Below are 20324 nucleotides of genomic sequence, written 5' to 3' on the forward strand. Positions count from 1 at the left end.
TACGCATGGGGATTAAAAATGGTTATACATAGTAAGTTATCCGTAAAAGATAGACATATGCTTTCGCGGACTTTTATGTAAACCTATGAGAACAATATTTCGCCATACAGATCATGATATAGCTCAAACGGTTTGGGCAGCGTTTTCGATTAAGGCTCTCAGAAAGTGGGATTTTGTCCGACTTGTTTAGCAAACATCGTTATATTTCAAACAAAGTCTCAACAAATTATATGCTTAAATCTTCCCCAAGAATCACTTATTCATAGGTGAAAACCGCATGAAAATCCGTTCAGTAGTTTTTGAGTTTATCGCGAACACGCATAGACAGACGCGAAGGGGGACTTTGTTTTATAAGGTGTAGGATGCATTCAATTGATTCCATTCCTATTCAGTATCGATGGGGCAGTTGCACAAATAAGAACTTTTTCTCAAACTTGCAATGAAATGTTGTCGGGACTACTACGTGTCCGGTGAGCTGAGTGAAGATAATATTTCATAGTACAGTTTACAGTAAAAAAAAGCCTGCCTGTAAAGCACCCTCCATTTGTTTCTAAACGTGAAATGCTGACACTACACCATGACATTTAGTAATCAGAAAAAAAAAACATTAATAGTAGGTACTAATGCACCTGAATGTCACCGTTTAATAAGTTACCTCAGAGTTAAAAAAAAAATTGGCGCGGAATTAGAAGAGTTTTCTTTTTGCCTAGTAGATTTTTTTTTATATCATTGCAAGTTTGATAAAAGTACTATAATTACATGCCTCGCCGTGAAAAGGGCTTACAGGCTTCGTATCACTATCCTACTCAGATGGATATACCTACACAGCATGTAAGCCCTTCTTTCCCGGCATCTGACGTAATGTACTATTATTTGATATAAATACAGAATATTAAACCATACAAACATCAAACTCTTGCACCCGCCTAAATAGCTATTGCTAATGCAAAGCTACCACTACACTACGAACAATCACAGATATAAAGTCTCTCAAGCGATTTCTGTCACTAGAAAAAAGCAGCAACTTTAAGAAATGAAGGGATGACAGTTGGCCCATAGAAAATTTTAATTTCGCGCCTTGACTAAGTTGGACCGTCTATAATAAAAATTTGTAGCCAATCCAATTGTTTATACTAAAAATATCGATTTGGGAAAAAGCAGGTAGATTTCTTGAAAAATTACAAAAAAAGCAGTAGATCAGTAGATTTTTTCAAAATCAGGTAGATCTACTGCTAAATCAGTAGATCTGGCAACACTGCTTGTTGCAAACTTGCAAAACATAGACAACATAGTAGTTTTCATTCATTCATTCGTTCACATTGGTTGTCACAAAGTAAGGGCACGCGCACACGGATGCAACAGTTGCACGGCGACATTTTTTGTCTCTGTCGTTACTCCCCCGACGCAAGACAGAGACAAAAAATGTCGCCGTGCAACTGTTGCATCCGTGTGCGCGGAGCGTAAAGGCCTAAAGGGCTCTGTTCAAGTACTGACTTGCACGGCAATAATGCTAGGCGATTGTTGTTTTTTTCGTTTCCAGTTTCCATCAAGTCATTTAAAGAAAATAAATAAAAAACCACTAAAATAAAATTTTGAAAAAACTACCGACCGCTACCTCCGAGACCGCTACATAGTAGACCGATTTTCATGAAACATAGGCTAGGAACACTCCCGACTAATTTAGCTTTCAGACAAAAAAAACTAAATCTAAATCGGTTCATCCGTTCGGGAGCTACGATACCACAGACAGTCACACAGACACGAGTCACGTCAAACTTATAACACCCCGTCGTTTTTGCGTCGGGGGTTAAGGGCCCGCGCACACGGATGCAACAGTTGTACGGCGACATTTTTTGTCTCTGTCGTCACTCCTTGGACGCACGACAGAGACAAAAAATGTCGCCGTGCAACTGTTGCATCCATGTGCGCTGAGCGTAATATATGGCCGCTGTACACATTTGGCCAACGGTTCCACCAACCCCCTTGGCCAAGCGTGTAGAGGGCTACTTGGCCGTAAGTTGGCAGTTGGCGCTTGCGCTTGCCGTCCAACCGATTGGTGTCGGTTTTTTGTCCACACATCAAAGGATCTTGGCGCCAATGGCCAACTGCGTTTACACGTTGGCGCTTCCTTCAGTTGGTCGTCAGCCGTCAGAGAGGACAGTAGTGAAATATTTACGAAAATAATAAGTTTATCTATGCCAATAGTAGTGTAGCACAAGAATATTATATAATATTCTTGGTGTAGCATTTAGGAAATAAAATAACCTTGCAAATGTTTAATGTATTTCCTAAAAAAGATAAATGTTCTTATCAGAATATTCAAAAAATTGTTAATATTTCAAATAATTTAATTTTACTACGGGGTTATTATTTTTAAATCAAATTTTGCTGACAACGTAAATGACCTAGAATTTCCTAGCCTTTTCCATTCCACGTCCATCTTTCATGAAGAGTCAATGCCAAGTGATTGGTTCGCCAATGTGTAAACAGCGGCTCTTATCTTGGCCAAGGGGTTTCATAACCCCTCAGGTGGCAGAGCTACAAGTTGCATAGGGAAGAAGTGGCGCGGTCATTTTATAAAACATTCCGTTAAGTGGCAGGCGCCGGGAGCCGGACTCTGGGAAAAAAGCTAGGAACATACTACGCGGACGTCCGTCGTAAAACGACCGCGACCGCGACCTATCAGTGTGCACGGAACAAAACATCCAGAGAGCCAGATTTCGATCGGACGTCCGTGCGCTCAAGGCCACGTCCGCGTCCGTCGACCGATAGTTTGCACGGTTATGTGTATTTCCATTGTCCAGATTCCCGTCCGCGGTCGATTTACGACGGACGTCCGCGTAGTGTGTTCCTAGCTAAACAAGCTGTTAAGTGGCAGGGACAGGCTCCCGGACCCCGTGCGACTAAATATATAAATAAAACCGTCTAAAACTATATCTAGCTTCCTCATACTTGCACGAACCATTCGTCACTAAACAAGGACGGCATTCAGTAAAGGTTCAACACATTCAACTTCAAAACAACTTGAAATATGACCCAATTTGATTGGACCATCCGCCTGCCATGTTTGAGACACGTGTTTAAAAACCGTCTTTTTCGCAAAAATTGTACTGTAATATATTAAAAAAAAGAGATATAAGTGTAAATAAATGTATATTTAAGTCCCTGAATTACTTTTTTCTCCGGATTTCGCCACCTGAAGGGATAAAGGGTTGGTGGAACCGTTGGCCATATGTGTACAGCGGCCACATGAGATTTTAGGCTCCGCGCACACGGGCGACAAAACTGTTTTGTCTCCGTCGCTCGGTCTATGGGCTAGTATGAAGGTGCGCACACGAGGCGACGCAACTTTTCATACAAATACGACGGAGACAAAACAGTTTTGTCTCCCGTCTGTGGGGGGCCTTTCTCTTGCCAGTCTTGCTGTATAGTGAATGGAAAAAAAAAAAAAAAAAAAAAAAAGTATAGTGAATGGATAAAATAAAACTCACTCGACTTTGACAGCTAAATGCGCGGGAAATCGGCATTGACAGTTGCGTGTACGATTTGCGCTTTATCGATATTGTAAATAAAATTATAATAGAATATAAAATAATAGGAATACAAGCATCAAAGTATTACTATGGATAATTCTTACCTATCTATATCAGACATATTAGTCACTAATGAAAGGGTCCCATGCAAATTTTTACACGATTTGCCTAAAATGGGTTAGTATTCTATACATAAACTCGTTTGTTATTGTTGTTGTCTCTAGGGCACCCCATAGGTGCATAGGGCCTTCACGAGATCCTTCCACGCTCGTTTATCATACATTTTCACATTATGTAGTTTTGATACATTACGACCCGTATTCCACAGGATTTTTGGACCCGTCAGCCGCCGAAGATGACCTTAAAGCTGGTTCAAACCTTGACGTGCCGCTGTGGTTAGCAGAGGCGTTAAATTCGAGGAGGCCTCCCTTGCTTAACGTGGACCTGCCTAAAATATATAAAGATGCTTACAGGGAAATTCTTAATGCAGATGCCTGTACAGTGGACATGCACAAGCTAGGGCCCCATTTCTACGAGCTTGGGTGCTATGTGGCAAAACATGATATAAAAGGCGAAGTAAAATCTACATTAATCAATGTAAGCCACCATCATTTTGTGAGCATTATTACTAAGGGTCAGACCCGAAAAAAACTCTTTCCTTACAACATGCGAATGTTTAAATGTGCTATAAATGATGACATTCATGACTAGATTGTACAAATAATTTGAGCCAAATACTTCAAATTTTGGTTATGTTATTACTTCAAAATTATGGGTGTTTTCCTCGACCCTTGGTTATTAGCATGACATACTGGCTTATACTTAATTTATAATTCCAATTTCTAAATTCTTAATCTTTTTAGACTTTCAGACAAAGATTCCGTATGCTGATGGCTGCCAGTGTGTCCAGTGACTCGATTGGTTCCATCCAACCCTTATCTGCTAGCGAGAGAAGACGCGCAGCATCCGCTGCTGTTACAGAGAAGGCTCTGTCCAGCTGGCTACAGAGAGGAGACTGCCCTCTCACTACTGCTAACATGGTAGCCAATCATAGGAAACGGAAACGAGCAGAGATGGAAATGTTGTAAAAAGAACCAAGAAGTATTTAAATAAAGTAAAATTATAAGTTTGTTTATACTAGTTTCATTGTTTCTTAAATAAAGCTCATACACTAACATAATTCGATCATCAGATTAATTTCAACAACATTAATAACATTAATTTTTTAATTATGTAGTAGATATTCAATTTCTCGTCTTGTTATATTTCTTGCACCTATTTGCTCTTATTGATCTCTGTTTGGCCCAAAGGTTAGCTGGTAGAGAATGCCTTTTGGTATTAAGTTCGCCTTTTGTACATTTTTTTACTGTACAATAAAGTTTAAATAAATAAATAATTCATAATTATTTTTGCCTTTTTTGAGCTATTCTTTATTTAATTAGGGCTTGAACTGATTATTGAATGAATGAGTGTATTATCCTAGAACATGACATGGCTAATGAGTCAGCTGTCCCTTTAGCTAGGTTAGAGCATACATGATCCAACTAAATGTATACCTATCCCCTTGGGCATAGACCATTATCAAAGAACATTGAATCACTATGTTTTATGAACCGGACCATATGAACTGCCCTTCTCCCTTTCCAAGCCTGTCAGATAATGACTCCCATAAAGGGACCTGTTATTAATTATCATTTATATATTACTGATAAATGATAGTGTGTACAGATGTACTTAGAATGCAATGATGATGATGATGATGTATTCCTGTTATCCCTCACTAGGGACATAGGGCTCTTAGAAGAATCTCCCACTTTTCACGATCCTGGGCGACTGCTTCCAAATCCTTCCAGCCTAGTCCACTTGCGCCAGCCTCCTTTTCCACTGACCGCCTCCACGTGGTACAAGGCCGTCCCGACCGTCTACTGCCAGGTGATTGCCAGCAGAGACCCTGCTTGGACAGGTAGTTATCTGCTCTGCGTAGCACGTGCCCTATCCATCGCCACTTCCGTGCGCGTATTTCCTGGCCTACGGGCTTTTGTCCCGTCAGCTGCCACAATCTAGCGTTTGAAATAGTTGTCGGCCAGTAAATACCCAAGATGCGCCGGAGACACTTGTTAATAAACAGAATGCAATAACCATAACCTTAGAATGCAATAGCCATTCCTAATTGACCCATAAATCTTAGTTTAGGGCCCATTACTGTCTGTAACGGAACAGGCTGAGTAATACGATATTTCGGCCACAGCCCTAGTATTTATTTATATTCGTACCTTAATGTCGCCGATTAAAATAGACACCTACCAGTCGTCGATCGCTATTGATGCCAGTTAGGGCTGAACCAACTAAATCATACTATTTTATTTCTGGCTTTTATGAATTAATGAGTCCATCGCCATAGGCCGTTCACAGTACCATCTGAATGCAGCGAAACAGATGGAAATCTTATACTATTAAACGAGCAATTCTTGTATATTTATTTATTTATTAATTTATTTATTTATATCTTATACTATTAAACGAGCAATTCTTGTATATTTATTTATTTATTTATTTATTTATTTATTTATTTATTTATATATACCGACGATCTTGGAAACCGCTCTAACGATTTCGCTGAAATTTGTTTTGTGGGGGTTTTCGGGGGTGAAAAATCGATCTAGCGTAGCCTTAGATCCCGGAAAACGCGAATTTTCGAGTTTTCATGAGTTTTTCTTTCGCATTTGTAAACATAAAATATGGTCCTTAATTTCGCCGCGCGCGCATCGATTCCGCTTAGCTCAGTCGCACGAGGTCGGTCTAATGTACGCAGATAGATCGTAGGTGTCAGGGTTTCGAATCCCGGTCAGAAATTAAGTTTTTGTTTTTTGTCTTTTTTTTGTTTTTGTATTTATAAGAGTTTTTTTTTTATCTAAAGACGTGATATATTAAAATAGAACCGAGCGAAGCTCGGTCGCCCAGATATTATTTATTTATATATACCGACGATCTCGGAAACCGCTCTAACGATTTCGCTGAAATTTGTTTTGTGGGGGTTTTCGGGGGTGAAAAATCGATCTAGCGTAGCCTTAGATCCCGGAAAACGCGAATTTTCGAGTTTTCATGAGTTTTTCTTTCGCATTTGTAAACGTAAAATATGGTCCTTAATTTCGCCGCGCGCGCATCGATTCCGCTTAGCTCAGTCGCACGAGGTCGGTCTAATGTACGCAGATAGATCGTAGGTGTCAGGGTTTCGAATCCCGGCCAGAAATTAAGTTTTTGTTTTTTGTCTTTTTTTTTTGTTTTTGTATTTATAAGAGTTTTTTTTTTATCTAAAGACGTGATATATTAAAATAGAACCGAGCGAAGCTCGGTCGCCCAGATATTGATTCATAATATGAATGTAGGTACCGATTCCAAACAGTGTTTGCTAAAAGGTACTTAGGCCTACCTACATTTAAAAAAACATATACATGAGAAAGTGTAGTGCAATTGTTACCGGTTGAGATTACAATGTCAGACAAACATCCGGGAGCTTTTGTTTGAAAGTAGCTTCCAACAGTCGAAAACTCGGGTAATAGGTATGAAGAACAAAATGACAACAAAAGTACTTAAACTATAATTTTACGAGTAGGTATTTACCTACCTACATATAATACAGAAAGGTATTGAAACGTGATAATTGAAAAAAATATGCTCATATATGAGGGACATCCTTAGCAAAAGTAGGAAACAAATAGGAAGCGCCAGGGTTTAAAAGCATTTGGCACAACGCATTTTCTCCCAGTGCACTTTAGATATTGCTCGACGCCTCATTTCTTTCGCGATTAGAATGGCCTTCCCGCCTTCGCTGTGGCCCTCCCGGATATTCGACCAAAACTTTGGAATGTGCATCACTCCAAATGACTTCCTATTCCCCTTCTACACCACCTACAAAAACTACTATAGGCCATGGAAATTCACTTCACAAAGCGTCGATAAGGACTTTGGCTCAACAATAAACAATGAAAAGGAATCATTGAAGGTAACATTGGATGTGCAACATTTTCGGCCTGATGAACTAAGTGTTAAAGTGGCAAACAAGCAAATTATCGTCGAAGGAAAGCATGAGGAGAGGAAGGACGAACACGGTTTTGTATCCAGACATTTTATGAGGCGTTATGCTTTGCCAAGCAATTGTATGCCGGAAGATGTTATTTCAAAATTGTCGTCAGATGGTATTCTCACTGTAGTAGCGAATAAGTCGAAAGAATTGCCGAAAAACGAACAAATTGTCCCGATAACGTTATGTAAACCATGTCCTAAGAAGGAAGAAGGAACTAAATCAGTCATTAACACAGATCAAAAAGACACATCTGCTGAAATTAAGAGAGAAGATCTTAATAAAAATAATACACAAATCATGTTGAAGGAAGACCATTGTTGTCTGTTATTAAAACCTGAATTACTTCGGGAAGCTGCTTCAGAAAGTTCCGAAACAATAGAGAAAAAAGAAAAGGTAGATCAAGACAAACTGAAAACTTGCCAAATAGGAAAAAACACATCCGAAATGTTGGAACAAACTTTTGCCCAGGCTAATGCTGCTGCATTAGCTTCAGATGAAAAGTGTGAAAAAATGTATAAATCAGCTTTGTCAAAATCAGAAATAGTCGAACAAAAAACAAGAGCAACTACTTCAGATTCTGGGCTTTCTGGGGAAAGGACAAGTGCAGCAATGTCTCCATCTGCTGAAAAGTTGGAACAAACATTTGCAAAGTTGAGTGAGACATCAGAAGAAAAGTTTGATCTGTTTGATAATACAATGACAAAATCAGAAGAAATGTTAGAACAAAAATTTGAAAAATCAAGTGCTGCTATGTCTGAAAAAGCTGGTTATTCTAGAATGACCAAGTCAGAAATGTCAGAGGTCACTAGCACCTCTTCGGTGTCAGAATGTATTGAAAGTTCAACCAGTTATAAGGCCTCTATGACTTCTAATATACAAGAGATTAGTGAAGAGTTAAGTGACTTTGTATGTGACATCTTGTCATCTGAACTGGATAAAACTCTAGAAATTAAGAAATAATCAAATTAATATAGAACTATTATATGTCACAAAATGTTTATTACACTAAATTGTATTTAACAATTATGATTAAAATTAGTAATAGCCCAGTAAAAGTTCATTAAAAGGAATATCAGTCAAGATATTACAAACAGCATAATATTTACAAACATTGATGAAGTCTAATGACCCTAAATTATACTTACATTCTATTGTAAAAAATATTACAGTAACACAAGCAATACAATTATTAGTTAGATACCCCAATAGTTCAGTATAATTTGAATGTAAATGCAAATACAGTACTATCTATCTATCAATATACAAACAGATGAACTTTAATCTTAATTTATACTTAACCTGTCAATTGTATTTCTTATTTTATTAATCTTTATATTAGAATGTTAAAAATCAAAATGTATATATTAAATACTAGCACATAAATTTAATTATTTCATTGAGATCATTACTAAGTTCCCTGTCCACATCTAACAATTAGCTCTGTCTGTCATAAGATCAGACTTTTGGCATCACAATTTAATTACTAAAACACCAAAACTACCCAAGTATCCACAATTACAGTCTGATTGTTCAATTATTTTTTTCATCATCACAACACTCTTGTACCTCTGTATTCTTATTAGAAACTAATAATTCAGAGGTACATTTGTATGGATGTATTGATTGTTAACATCTGTCATTCTTCACTGATGGATTCAAGTCGTGGAAGTAAGCATGGGCCATGGCATCATCAGCAGGCATCCGGAGTGCCGGGTTGCAGGTGAGCAAGCGGGCTAAGAGGTCCCGGCCCTTTCCTGGTAGTCGGGGGACTACTTGTGCTATTCCTAGGCTCGGCTGGTACACCGGCAGCGGCTTGTAGTCAGGGAGCTGGGTAACACCTGGCCAAGTATCTTCATTAGGGGTACCTGAAATCAAATAAGATTCTAATAAGAAAACAAATATTTGTATATTGTGCATAAGTACATGTTCATTAAAGTCAAAATGTAGTTACCAAGTAATTTGAAGATCCTTTTGAGTTGGTCATCGACATCTGAACCAGGAAACAGTGGCCTGCCAGAATTTGCCAGCTCTGCAAATATGCATCCTGCTGACCACATGTCAATACTAGTTGTGTACAACTTAGCACCAAAGAGCACATCAGGAGGCCTGTACCACAGTGTGACTACCTCTGCAGAGTAACACTTCACTGGAATACCAAATGCTCTGGCTAAACCAAAGTCTGCCAATTTCAATTCTCCATTCTTATTAATTAACAAGTTCTGAGGCTTCAGGTCTCTATGAAGTACATTGTGGCTGTGACAGAAAGCCAATCCTCGCAATAGCTGATACATAAACGATTTCACTACATCAAGATCAATCTCCCCATTCAAACTATCAAAATACTTCTTCAAATCCTGATCACAATGTTCAAATACCAGTGTCAACTTTTTCTCACTGTGCAGGACATCGTACAGACGAACTATATTTTTGTGTTTTAGCTCTTTCAAAAGACATATTTCCCGCAGTGCGGATGATGGTACACCTTCATCGTCGTCGTCTAACCTTACTCGTTTCAGGGCGACTATTTCGTGAGTTTCTTTGTTTTTCGCTTTGAATACCGTGCCGTATGTTCCCTCACCGATTTTTTCTAACTTCTCATATTTCTGCATGGTTATTGTAAGTAGCTGAAGCTAGTTAATGTAATTATATATTACTAAGTTATTAATTTAATTGAAATCGATTGAATAATGTTTTTTACTCTACTCAATTTTCGGCAATTTGACAGTGACAAATGTGACAATAGACAGCTAAAGGTTGTTTGAACCTTTTACTGCCTTTCAGTCTACCGTGGATATTGAAATGTGAGCGTTTTTATTCACGTTTGAAATAGTCAAAATGTCATCTTTCATACTTCTGCGTATGTTGGCTAACCTGCTACGTCGAATGTTTTCTTCTCATTTTGTATTTATATAATCAAGACAATATTTTCACAGATAACGTAATGAAAAATCCATTCTTAATCAATCAATCTTACCATTCAATTCAAATTTGCAGATTTCATTCATAAAAAAAAGTTAAGAATCCAAAAAAGTTGATTTGTCATATTTTCATTTCAAAGGGCACATCTTTTTCACTTTTTGTTTATTCTCTTTATCGTGTTGATTAAAAGGTGAGTGTTTATAAAACGATTTTACATATACTTTAATAATTGAACGTGACATGATAATCGTGACTCTTGATTTCTATTGATAAACACTTACGTATGCAAAGAAGTGCGTAGATTGTGATTGTTTTTAAGATGAGCGAAGAAGATAATGCCTTGGTGAACCAGTCGGAGAGCAGTTCCTTTGAGGATCTGGCAACGGCTCACGAGATAGAGGAGGCGAAGCTAGCCGAGGCCGCGGCTGCAGAGACCGAGAAACCCCCAGAGAGCAAAACTGACGAGTGGCAGGATGTTCTTGGCTCAGGTGCCCTACTTAAAAAGGTTAGAAACGTCATTTCGTATGAATTTATTTACATTTAATTTATATATTGTGTAGGTAGTCATTGACCTGCTGGATTAGTAAAAAAAAATAGAACATGATGTTAACCTGAACAATAAATAACTGGTATGTTTGTTGTAGATTTTAAAGCCTGGAGATGAATCAGAAGGCCTTAGACCACACAGAAGTGATATTTGTCGGATAAGCTATGAGCTCAAGATCCGAGGTGGCAATGGTGACATATTTGAGAAGAGGGATCATGTTAAAATTTATCTGGGGGATAATGAGGTAATTGATAATATCATATCATTAGCACATGTTAATATTTAGCACATGTTTTTAGCGCTTTAGAAAGTACTATAATCTTCAAAATATGAACTATAATGTCTATAGCAGCAAGCAATAAAATAATAATTTTACTTCCTAACAATAACTATTGTCTTATCCTTATCAGACATTATGATAATATCTTTACATGTAGCCTTACTGTTGATGCTATTGGCATTATCAATTAGTCATGAATTTAAATAATTTTTAGCTATTGCCAAATAATTATATTATGCATATATTTTTTATTATTGTGCTGTACATTTTTTATGTATAAAATTAGGTTGGAACAGGTCCTCATTGTGGGAAGAATAAAATATGAGAACAAAATAGTAATTTGCCTATTAGAGAAAAAGATGCTGTTAATTAATGTAAACTGTAAAAAAATATATAAATATTACTTTAAATGACAAAAATATTTTTTTACCTAATTTATCATTACACAATGTTAGCTGTCCCAGCAAACATTAGGTAATCAGCTTATATAAAGGATGAAGGAATGCAGCATTTTATTAGAAAATGTATACTAATTAGACTACATGTTTCTAGATCCTACAAGGATTGGACTTAGCACTCACACTTATGTACAAAGGAGAAGAGTGCCTCCTACAAATAGCTCCTCGGTTTGCATATGGAGATGTAGGGCTGAAACCTGGAGAGAACCAGGGTTTGGTCGGGGAGAGCACTTCAGTAAATTATGAGGGCCCGGTAATCGATTCGGAAACATGGTTGGAGGCTCGACTGGAACTGCATGATTGGAGTGAAGAACCTGAGCACGAAACTTTGCCCATAGCTGAGAGAATGGAAATTGGGTAAGTCTATAAATACATTCCTGAAAGTTTTCGAAGTAATTGTGCCCTTATAAAAATACCCCAACCCATGTGATGATGGCTTAAGAATTTCACCACCCCTTTTACTCCAGTGGGTGTCGGGTGTTGTAGAAGTCGACTGTGGGATTGTAGGTGATGGGCTGGTAATCTGTCACTGCAATGACATATTGTGGGCTTCTGTCCACCCCTTAGTTGTCAAATGGTGGTACTGAGCAGTTTCATGTGCTCCACCTATCCCATTTGGGAATATAGGCGTGAGATTATAATTATATGGTATGTATGTAAAAATAGCACACTTCGTAAAATAAAACCTAATTTAGCCTTTTCCCCTAACAAGATTGAAGATATTTGATAGGGCAGGTCTGGTTTGCTTTTATTTTGGGTCATGCATACAATAACAAATAAGACGTCACAATGACGTTTAAGTTGTTTATCTGTACGAATCAAGGGTAAATTCAATGTAGAAATCACGTATCAATGTGTGAATAAAATTGTCGTGTCCGACCTTATTCATAGTTACGCGAATTAGGTAACTATGTTATGAATAGGAATTATGTATGTTATTTTTTTGATTATTGATTTCAAAACTTCATAGAATAGACAGGGGTTGGCGTTTGATTTGCGTAGATGCATAGGCTTTTTACGAAAGCGACTACCGTCAGACCTTACAACTCAGGGTACACTAAACCCTGTTGGGATTAGTCTAGTTTCCCCAAAATGTTTTGAATGAAGCAATTGGCAAATCTCCAATGATATTTCGTGCATAAGTTTCAAAAAACTCATTGGTAGTTCAGGGTTTGAACCCGAGACCTCATTACGTACTAGGCTACCAGCGCTTGTTACGTTAGACTATACATGTTTTAAAATTACCCTTGATAAGTTTTGAAATGGTTTCCATCTGTTTCAGATTTATCATATAATAAAAATAGCACACATAGTTGGCACAACGGAAACATGTCCCATAATATTGTAGAGCTTCAAATACTAGATCAAGGTTACTGTTATCAATGTTTATGTTTGATTCTGATAAAGCATGTTACGGTCACAGCAGATGTAATGGAATTTAGGACAGAATGGGTTGTAAAAAAACGTTTTTTTTTCTGGCTTGAAAAAAAACATGAAAAAAAAACAGTTTTTTTTCTGGAGTATGTTTTTTTTTCTAAAGTACGAAATCTCAAAATTTGCAAGGTAGTTAATACATATATACGGTTTTTTAGACTTAATGTTAACTATTAAACGAATTTAATCAAATAACTTTAATTTCTGGTCTTATAAAAGTAACATTTACGAAATCTGTAGTTAGTAGTTATCACTATTTACTGTTGGCAACACCACCGCCTCTCCACGCTACACGCCGCATCGGGGATTCCCCAATAAACGTTTGTATACTGAATTAAAATGTACGTTATTGTTATTGAAACACGTTACAACTCACGAAAAACCGTTATTGTCGTATTATTTGTTCATCTGAAAAAAAACCATATTTAGAAAAAAAACCAAGGTGCTCGGTTTTTTTTCATGTTTTTTTTTTCATAATTTAGAAGAAAAACATTTGGTTTTTTTTCTATTTACAACCCTAGGACAGAGGCCTTACTGCGAATTTTAAAATTTTAAATTGTCTGTGGCATCGTATATGTATCTCCCATGGTATTTGGTTGAATTAATTTCGACAGGGATTCGAACCCAGGTTGGCCAGGAGCATCGGATTTACAAGAATTGATACCTACTAAGCCAGACTAGTCTTTATAGAATTTTATCTAGCAGTTTTAATGGTAGAGTCTTCAAAATGATTGCATATTAAAATAAGATGATTAGGTATCAAAGATTAGAATCTGCAGTAATAATTATAGCTGTCAATGACACATAATCGTTGTGCAATCTGTGCATTGTACGTTATCTATGCTGATGAGATCGTGTCACACAATTGCCCTGATAACAAAACAATTGTTTTCAATGCTTAAAGGTCAAGTCTGTAATGTCTCCACTTAAGTTTTGTATAACTTAGAATCCTCACTTTTAACCCCAGAGTTGCAACAAACGTAAGTCGTTTTATCGTACAGCGCCATCTACTTCAGCTGCCAAACATGGGCTTAGAAATTTTACTCATCGCTCATTATTTATAGCGGCGAAGTGTTGTATCAAATATTCATTTTTAGATTTACGTCATGGATGGCAGAACCTAACTTTGCGAAATAGGTCATGCCATACCATGCGTGAACTGAATGGACGTTGACTTTCTGTAGGGAACGATATGGAGGACCCTTCAACACGCATGGTTACTACACTATATTTGTTTTGATTCACAAATATTTGTGAACAAACGTTTTCCCCCATTTTGCTTCTTTCTTGTTTCGTAATTAATATATCTTGTTACTCTTGTTGTTAGAACTCGCCGCCGCGCCCGCGGCAACTGGTGGTACGGCCGGGGCGAAGCTCAACTAGCCGTGCAGCTTTACCGTCGCGCGCTGGACGTGCTAGACGAATCGGAGGGAGGGATCACGGAGCCGACTGTATCTGGCGAGCTGGCGCCTACGTCTGACGAGTTGAGAGCGTTGCTGGAGGAGCGGTTACGCGTGCACAACAATATGGCTGCAGCGCAGCTCAAGGCCGGGGTTTACGAGGCGGCACTGCAGGTACGAATGCAAATGTTAGTCTTCTAGATTTACCGTCGTGCTAGATGACTCGGAGAGAGTTGACGGTGTCTGGCGAGCTGGCGCCTACGTCTGACGGGCTGAGAGCGTTACTGGAGGCGAGGTTACGCGTGCGTAACAATATGGCTGGCGTGCAGCTTAAGGCCGGGGTTTACGAGGCGGCACTGCAGGTACGAATGCAAAAGTTATTCTTTTATTAGATTTACCGTCGTGCTAGATGACTTGGAGGGAGGGATTACAGAGTTGACGGTGTCTGGCGAGCTGGCGCCTACGTCTGACGAGTTGGGAGCGTTGCTGGAGGAGCGGTTACGCGTGCGTAACAACATGGCTGCCGCGCAGCTCAAGGCCGGGGTTTACGAGGCGGCGCTGCAGGTACGAATGCAAAAGGAAGTCTTCTAGATTTACCGTCGTGCTCTATGACTTGGAGGGAGGGATTACAGAGTTGACGGTGTCTGGCGAGCTGGCGCCTACGTCTGACGAGTTGGGAGCGTTGCTGGAGGAGCGGTTACGCTTGCATAACAATATGGCTGCACAGGCTGCAGCGCAGCTCAAGGCCGGCGTATACGAGGCGGCACTGCAGGTACGAATGCTTAAGTTAGTCTTCTAGTTTTACCTACGTGCTGAACCAGTCGGAGGGAGGCATTAAAGAGTTGACCATGTCGGGCGAGCTGGCGCCTACGTCTGACAAGCTGAGAGCGTTTCTGGAGAGGCTCAAGGCCGGCGTTTATGAGGCGGTACTGGAGGTACGACTTTAATTTGGCCTTCAACTCCTTCCAGATTTACGAAAACTCGTTTTACGTCAAGTGTTCTTTGTATTTTCCAGGCAGTGACCCGCGTGCTATCCTGCCAGCCCCAAAACGCGAAAGCCCTATACCGCAAGTCTCGCATCCTCTCCGCCATGGGGCGCAACTCCGAGGCGCTGGAGGCAGCCCGCGCGGCCGCGGCCGCAGCTCCCGACGACGCCGGCGCGAGGAAGGAACTACAGCGGTGCGAACAGAGGGCTACCAGGGATCGGTCCGTGGAACGGAAACTGGCTAAGAGAATGTTGGGTACGCAAGCGCCTAAAGGGACGCCGGATAAGAAACCGTCGAAAACTAAGGTAAGAAATAAAAGAATGTCACGCTTCAATACTCAGATTACGGCCTAAATGATAAAATGTACCTAACATCGAAAGCTAACATTTTTTAAAGACCCGTGTGTGTCTTTAAAAAATGTGTACAAAATGCGAGAACTTAGTGTTGTATCGAAAGCTGAAACAATATCGGATGACGGTGGGGCGAGGAAGGAACTACAGCGGTGTGTGCAGAGGGCTACTAGGGATCGGTCGGTGGAACGGAAACTGGCTAGAATGTTAGGCACGCAAGCGCCTAAAGGGACGCCGGATAAGAAACCGTCGAAAGCTAAGGTAAGAAACAAAAGGACATCGAGTCCGATCCCGTTCTATCGACAGCTAAAACAAAACAGCATCAGACAATGCTAGGGCGAGGAAGGAACTACAGCGGTGTGAGCAGAGAGCGACCAGGGATCGGTCGGTAGAAAACTGGCTAAGAGAATGTTAGGCACGCAAGCGCCTAAAGGTGGCCTAAAATGGACGCCGGATAAGAAGCCATCTAAAACTAAATTTGGTAAGATTATACTAATCTAAAAGCCCCACTGAGCCACTGTTTAGACTCACGTCTAAGTGCGTTTTCACAGATCCGATATCGGACGTCAGAAGGAAAGCCGCCATCTTTGATTCTTAGCTTTGAGCTAAAAATCAAAGATGGCGGCTTGAATGTATGGGATATCGGTCCTACATCCGATATCGGATCGGATAGTGTGAAAATGCACTAATGCCGCATCATGAGATGATGCTGTGGCGAGGAAGGAGTTACAGCGGCGTGACCAGAGGGCGACCAGGGATCGGTAGGTACGTGGAACGGAAACAGGTAAGATTAATCTTGGATAGAACGCCATTTAGTTAAAAAGAACACTCAGTTAAATATGTGCAGAACTATTTTGAACAGCTGACCGACGGCCGCCATCTTACACATTTGCTCTGGCGAGGTCAACGTGCGCGCATGAGCACGGACGTTTTGCCGGAGTGCCTCGCGAGGCGTGCGGCCAGTTTGGACTTTGGACCCAGCTAATCTTTTACCCGCCAAATGAATCTTCAAACTTCTAACAAACACACTATTCTTCAAACAAACACACGTTAACCAACATCTAAAGAGTTAATGATTCTGAAATTAAGGTTAATTTTCCATCTACACAGATGCTGATGTGGGGTCTGCTGAGCCTGCTGGTAGGCGTGGCCAGTGTGTTGGTGTACCGGTACAAGATGCAGGGACATTGATGACCACGTGGCTGCGGGTTGAGCTGTGAGTATACAATACATAGTATCTACACTACCTACGAACAGAGAACCCGCCTATCGGGTCGCTGCCAGTAATGTTAACTCACTTCATTGATCTCGTATTTGCATCTGAATTAAAAGTTTCATGCCCGCAGCCTGCGTTACTAGATCTATTTGGGATAAGACAAGTAAGGGGTTAGTTCTTCCTTAGCACGTTGCCTATATTAGTATCCAGCACCGATAGCATGGTCGCGCGATAAACGATAAACCACCGTGCGATAGGGACGGCTTGATGTTTTAATCATTTATCGCGCGAACATGCTTGCCTGCCTACTTTACAAATAGGAAAAGAATTGGAAACTAATATGATTACTTAAAACTTTACGAATAGAGGCTCACATGCAAGGACTATAGAGCCAGATAATGATAATTCACTTTCGATCCTAATAACGATTTTGTTGTAAATTAACCTTTTTTTTTTTCAGAATTGATATTCCAATGAGGCGGTTAGATGGGGAAGGTTACGTACAGTTCATATCATTATAGGCGCTTGTCACGCTTACAGCGAGCTATATAACGAACAGTTAAATATTACGCTACTCAAATCCTCTACAAATGCAATTTTTACATTGCCTATTTTGTATTTTTTACATGATAAGTTTTATTACAATTTTGTTAGAGCTTCAGATAAATCTAAAACAGCGTTTCCACCGTTTCTAAAAACAATTGATTTGAGCAAATATTTTTTCATCCAGTTTTTCTATTAACCGGAAGAATGATTATTCGCTCAGAATTGTTTAAAGACTAAGAGGCTTACAGATTACCAGTTTACCGGACAATATCAGCCTGTCAGTTAATGTCAAAAAGTAACAGCGGGAAATAACTAGGCAGATATCAAAGCAAACTGGCAATCTGTGGTGCGAGCTCCTTAAGTGAAAACGCGGGTAGAGCACTTATGCTTCGATTACACGAAATGAGTACAGTGGCGCGACAGTAGGTACTCTGTTCTCTAGGTATGTACCTAACCTATAGGTTTACCATTTTATTTCGTGCTTATAATTAGTCTATGATTTCATTTATTCATTTGTGTTACGTAAGATTGTGATTATAATGGAATTGTAGACGAATCGAAGATTTCACTGGACGTAGTTACGCAGAAACGTTCCAATCCATCTGAAACTGAAAATTTAATGTGGATTTGAGCGTTTTTGCGTAACTACGTCAAACTATACTCTAGCAAGCCAATTTTGTCAGTAGAAAAAGGCGCGATATCCAAAATTTGTTAGTGAGATCGATTACTCGCACTTATATTTGTCAACATCATATTTACCGTCTTTTTCTATTAGTTAATTGGCTTGTCAATCTACACTTCGTCATTTTAGACAAATCGCTGACTCGTCACTGTACTTATTATGTAACTCGTGTAACACACGGATATTTAGGGTAGATACTTGTACTTTATGTAAAAATGGGTGGAAAGGTTAGGTTAATTAGAGTTAACGTACACTCTGTGATGCGGTCTCTAAGACTGCTCTAGCTTACTTTCAACCAGAGACTAATGAATAAAAAATGTGATTTTCATACAAAAGTATGCTCTTTTGAAATAATGATAAATCATCAACATCATGTTTCTTAACAAAAAACATCTGATAAGTTTCTTCTGAAGAAATTATACTTTGTTTGAAAATTACGTAAAAGTTTTATTATTTAGTGGTCTCTGGTAGTTTTTAATTCTCCTTCGATCGTGCATTTATGTCGAAAATTCAATATGTATATATTTAGTAAAAACCTGTATATGTTTCATAGTTATTTTTGTTTGTGTAGTGCCAAAATTGGAGACGTAGAAAGTAATAATATAAGAGTAAATATCTATCAAAACAGTATGATAAACATTTAAAAATATTTTTCGATATCTAACTTTATTAGTGTAAGAACAGATTTATAAATCGCATTCCACAATGGTTGAATCAGCTGTCAGGGTTATTATAAATAAAAATTCAAACTTTATTTATTAATAATTTTACTTTCAAATCATTGGTGCTTTAATTTCTGCATTTTATTAACATTAAATATTGTAAAAAAAAATATACTTAAAGCTTTATTTTTATATTGGCAAAATCATGGGTATATTGTACACACCGAGTAGGTAATAACGATATTAATACTTCAATAACAATACATTGAACATAAATAAATGGTCTAAACACGGAAAATAAATGTGATTACACTGTGAACATAAAGATTATTAAATAAAGTGGAATTCTCGAAGTGAAAGGCAGACACTGAAATGCTTACTGAAAAGGCATTACATATTTATAATTATATCTAGTAGTATCTATAAGCCTTCAAATTCAAATGTCTCATACTTCGAGTATGGTTCCCTCCCAGTTGGTTTATAGAGTGTATATTTCTTTACCTACAATATTTGATCATGCGGTTAAGTGTTTAGATATTTAGAAACAACTTGGCCACTGAAAAAACGGCCAAAAAAAGTGATTAGCCACTTTCGGCGTACTTAAAGTAAAACAAAATACATGGCCGACACTTTTTAAATTCATCTTGGTAACTTAATTACGCTTTGAAGTGGTTAAAAGGCATAGAAAGTGATTATTCAGTTCTATAGAACAAATGGGAAGTACACTTATACATCACATCTATAAATATTCTGATATCTTGTCAGAATGATGTTATAGTCACATGTGACATAGTAAATTAGATTTATTTTAACTTAGGACGATGGTTTGGTGTAAGGGTCTGTAATGCCCCATGATAAAAGAAAAAAAAAAAACATTGTTCCATTAAACACTAATAAACGTTGTTGAAGACAGTTTGTCTTTTATTTACATACATGTGATCTTCCGGGAGCATGTTATTCAAATCCAAAGGGCCTGGCCGGACTGCCATGGTAAAATCGCCCCTGGCTAAATATGAAATATTGATATGCAGGATTATTCGTATTGTTACTACATGTACTACTACTGGATATTATGCCTCAAACTGTTTCCGTTTACGAAAAAAATTAAAAAAAAGAAATTTAGTTTTTTATTTTTTTCTTTAAAACCGCGTATCCGATTGAGTTATTCTTTGGATATTTTATAGATATATTAGGGATACATCAATAAAAAAAAAATTAACTTCCTGA

General features: G+C 38.6%; 4 protein-coding genes across 4 annotated transcripts; 3 read left to right on the forward strand and 1 right to left on the reverse strand.

The window, feature by feature from the left end:
- Positions 1-3533: 3533 nt before the first annotated feature.
- Positions 3534-4666, forward strand: LOC125234987 (DNA replication complex GINS protein PSF3). Its single transcript, XM_048141423.1, has 3 exons — positions 3534-3710; positions 3862-4130; positions 4397-4666. Exons 1-3 carry the CDS (start codon positions 3623-3625, stop codon positions 4619-4621), a joined length of 582 nt encoding a protein of 193 aa, XP_047997380.1. The 5' UTR covers positions 3534-3622; the 3' UTR covers positions 4622-4666.
- Positions 4667-7284: 2618 nt separating this feature from the next.
- LOC125234767 (heat shock protein 67B1-like) lies at positions 7285-8599 on the forward strand. Its single transcript, XM_048141161.1, has one exon. The coding sequence runs from the start codon at positions 7345-7347 to the stop codon at positions 8575-8577; it is 1233 nt and encodes a 410-aa protein (XP_047997118.1). The 5' UTR covers positions 7285-7344; the 3' UTR covers positions 8578-8599.
- Positions 8600-8637: 38 nt separating this feature from the next.
- On the reverse strand, positions 8638-10380 carry LOC125234769 (cyclin-dependent-like kinase 5). Its single transcript, XM_048141163.1, has 2 exons — positions 9569-10380; positions 8638-9482 (listed from the first exon to the last, which is right to left on the reverse strand). Exons 1-2 carry the CDS (start codon positions 10224-10226, stop codon positions 9244-9246), a joined length of 897 nt encoding a protein of 298 aa, XP_047997120.1. The 5' UTR covers positions 10227-10380; the 3' UTR covers positions 8638-9243.
- Positions 10381-10569: 189 nt separating this feature from the next.
- Positions 10570-20009, forward strand: LOC125234768 (peptidyl-prolyl cis-trans isomerase FKBP8). Its single transcript, XM_048141162.1, has 8 exons — positions 10570-10726; positions 10856-11041; positions 11181-11327; positions 11916-12178; positions 14583-14829; positions 15671-15946; positions 17102-17207; positions 17668-20009. Exons 2-7 carry the CDS (start codon positions 10856-10858, stop codon positions 17180-17182), a joined length of 1200 nt encoding a protein of 399 aa, XP_047997119.1. The 5' UTR covers positions 10570-10726; the 3' UTR covers positions 17183-17207; positions 17668-20009.
- The last annotated feature ends 315 nt before the right edge of the window (positions 20010-20324 follow it).

Source organism: Leguminivora glycinivorella, chromosome 16 (assembly GCF_023078275.1).
Source record: "Leguminivora glycinivorella isolate SPB_JAAS2020 chromosome 16, LegGlyc_1.1, whole genome shotgun sequence".
Taxonomy (NCBI): Eukaryota; Metazoa; Arthropoda; class Insecta; order Lepidoptera; family Tortricidae; genus Leguminivora; species Leguminivora glycinivorella.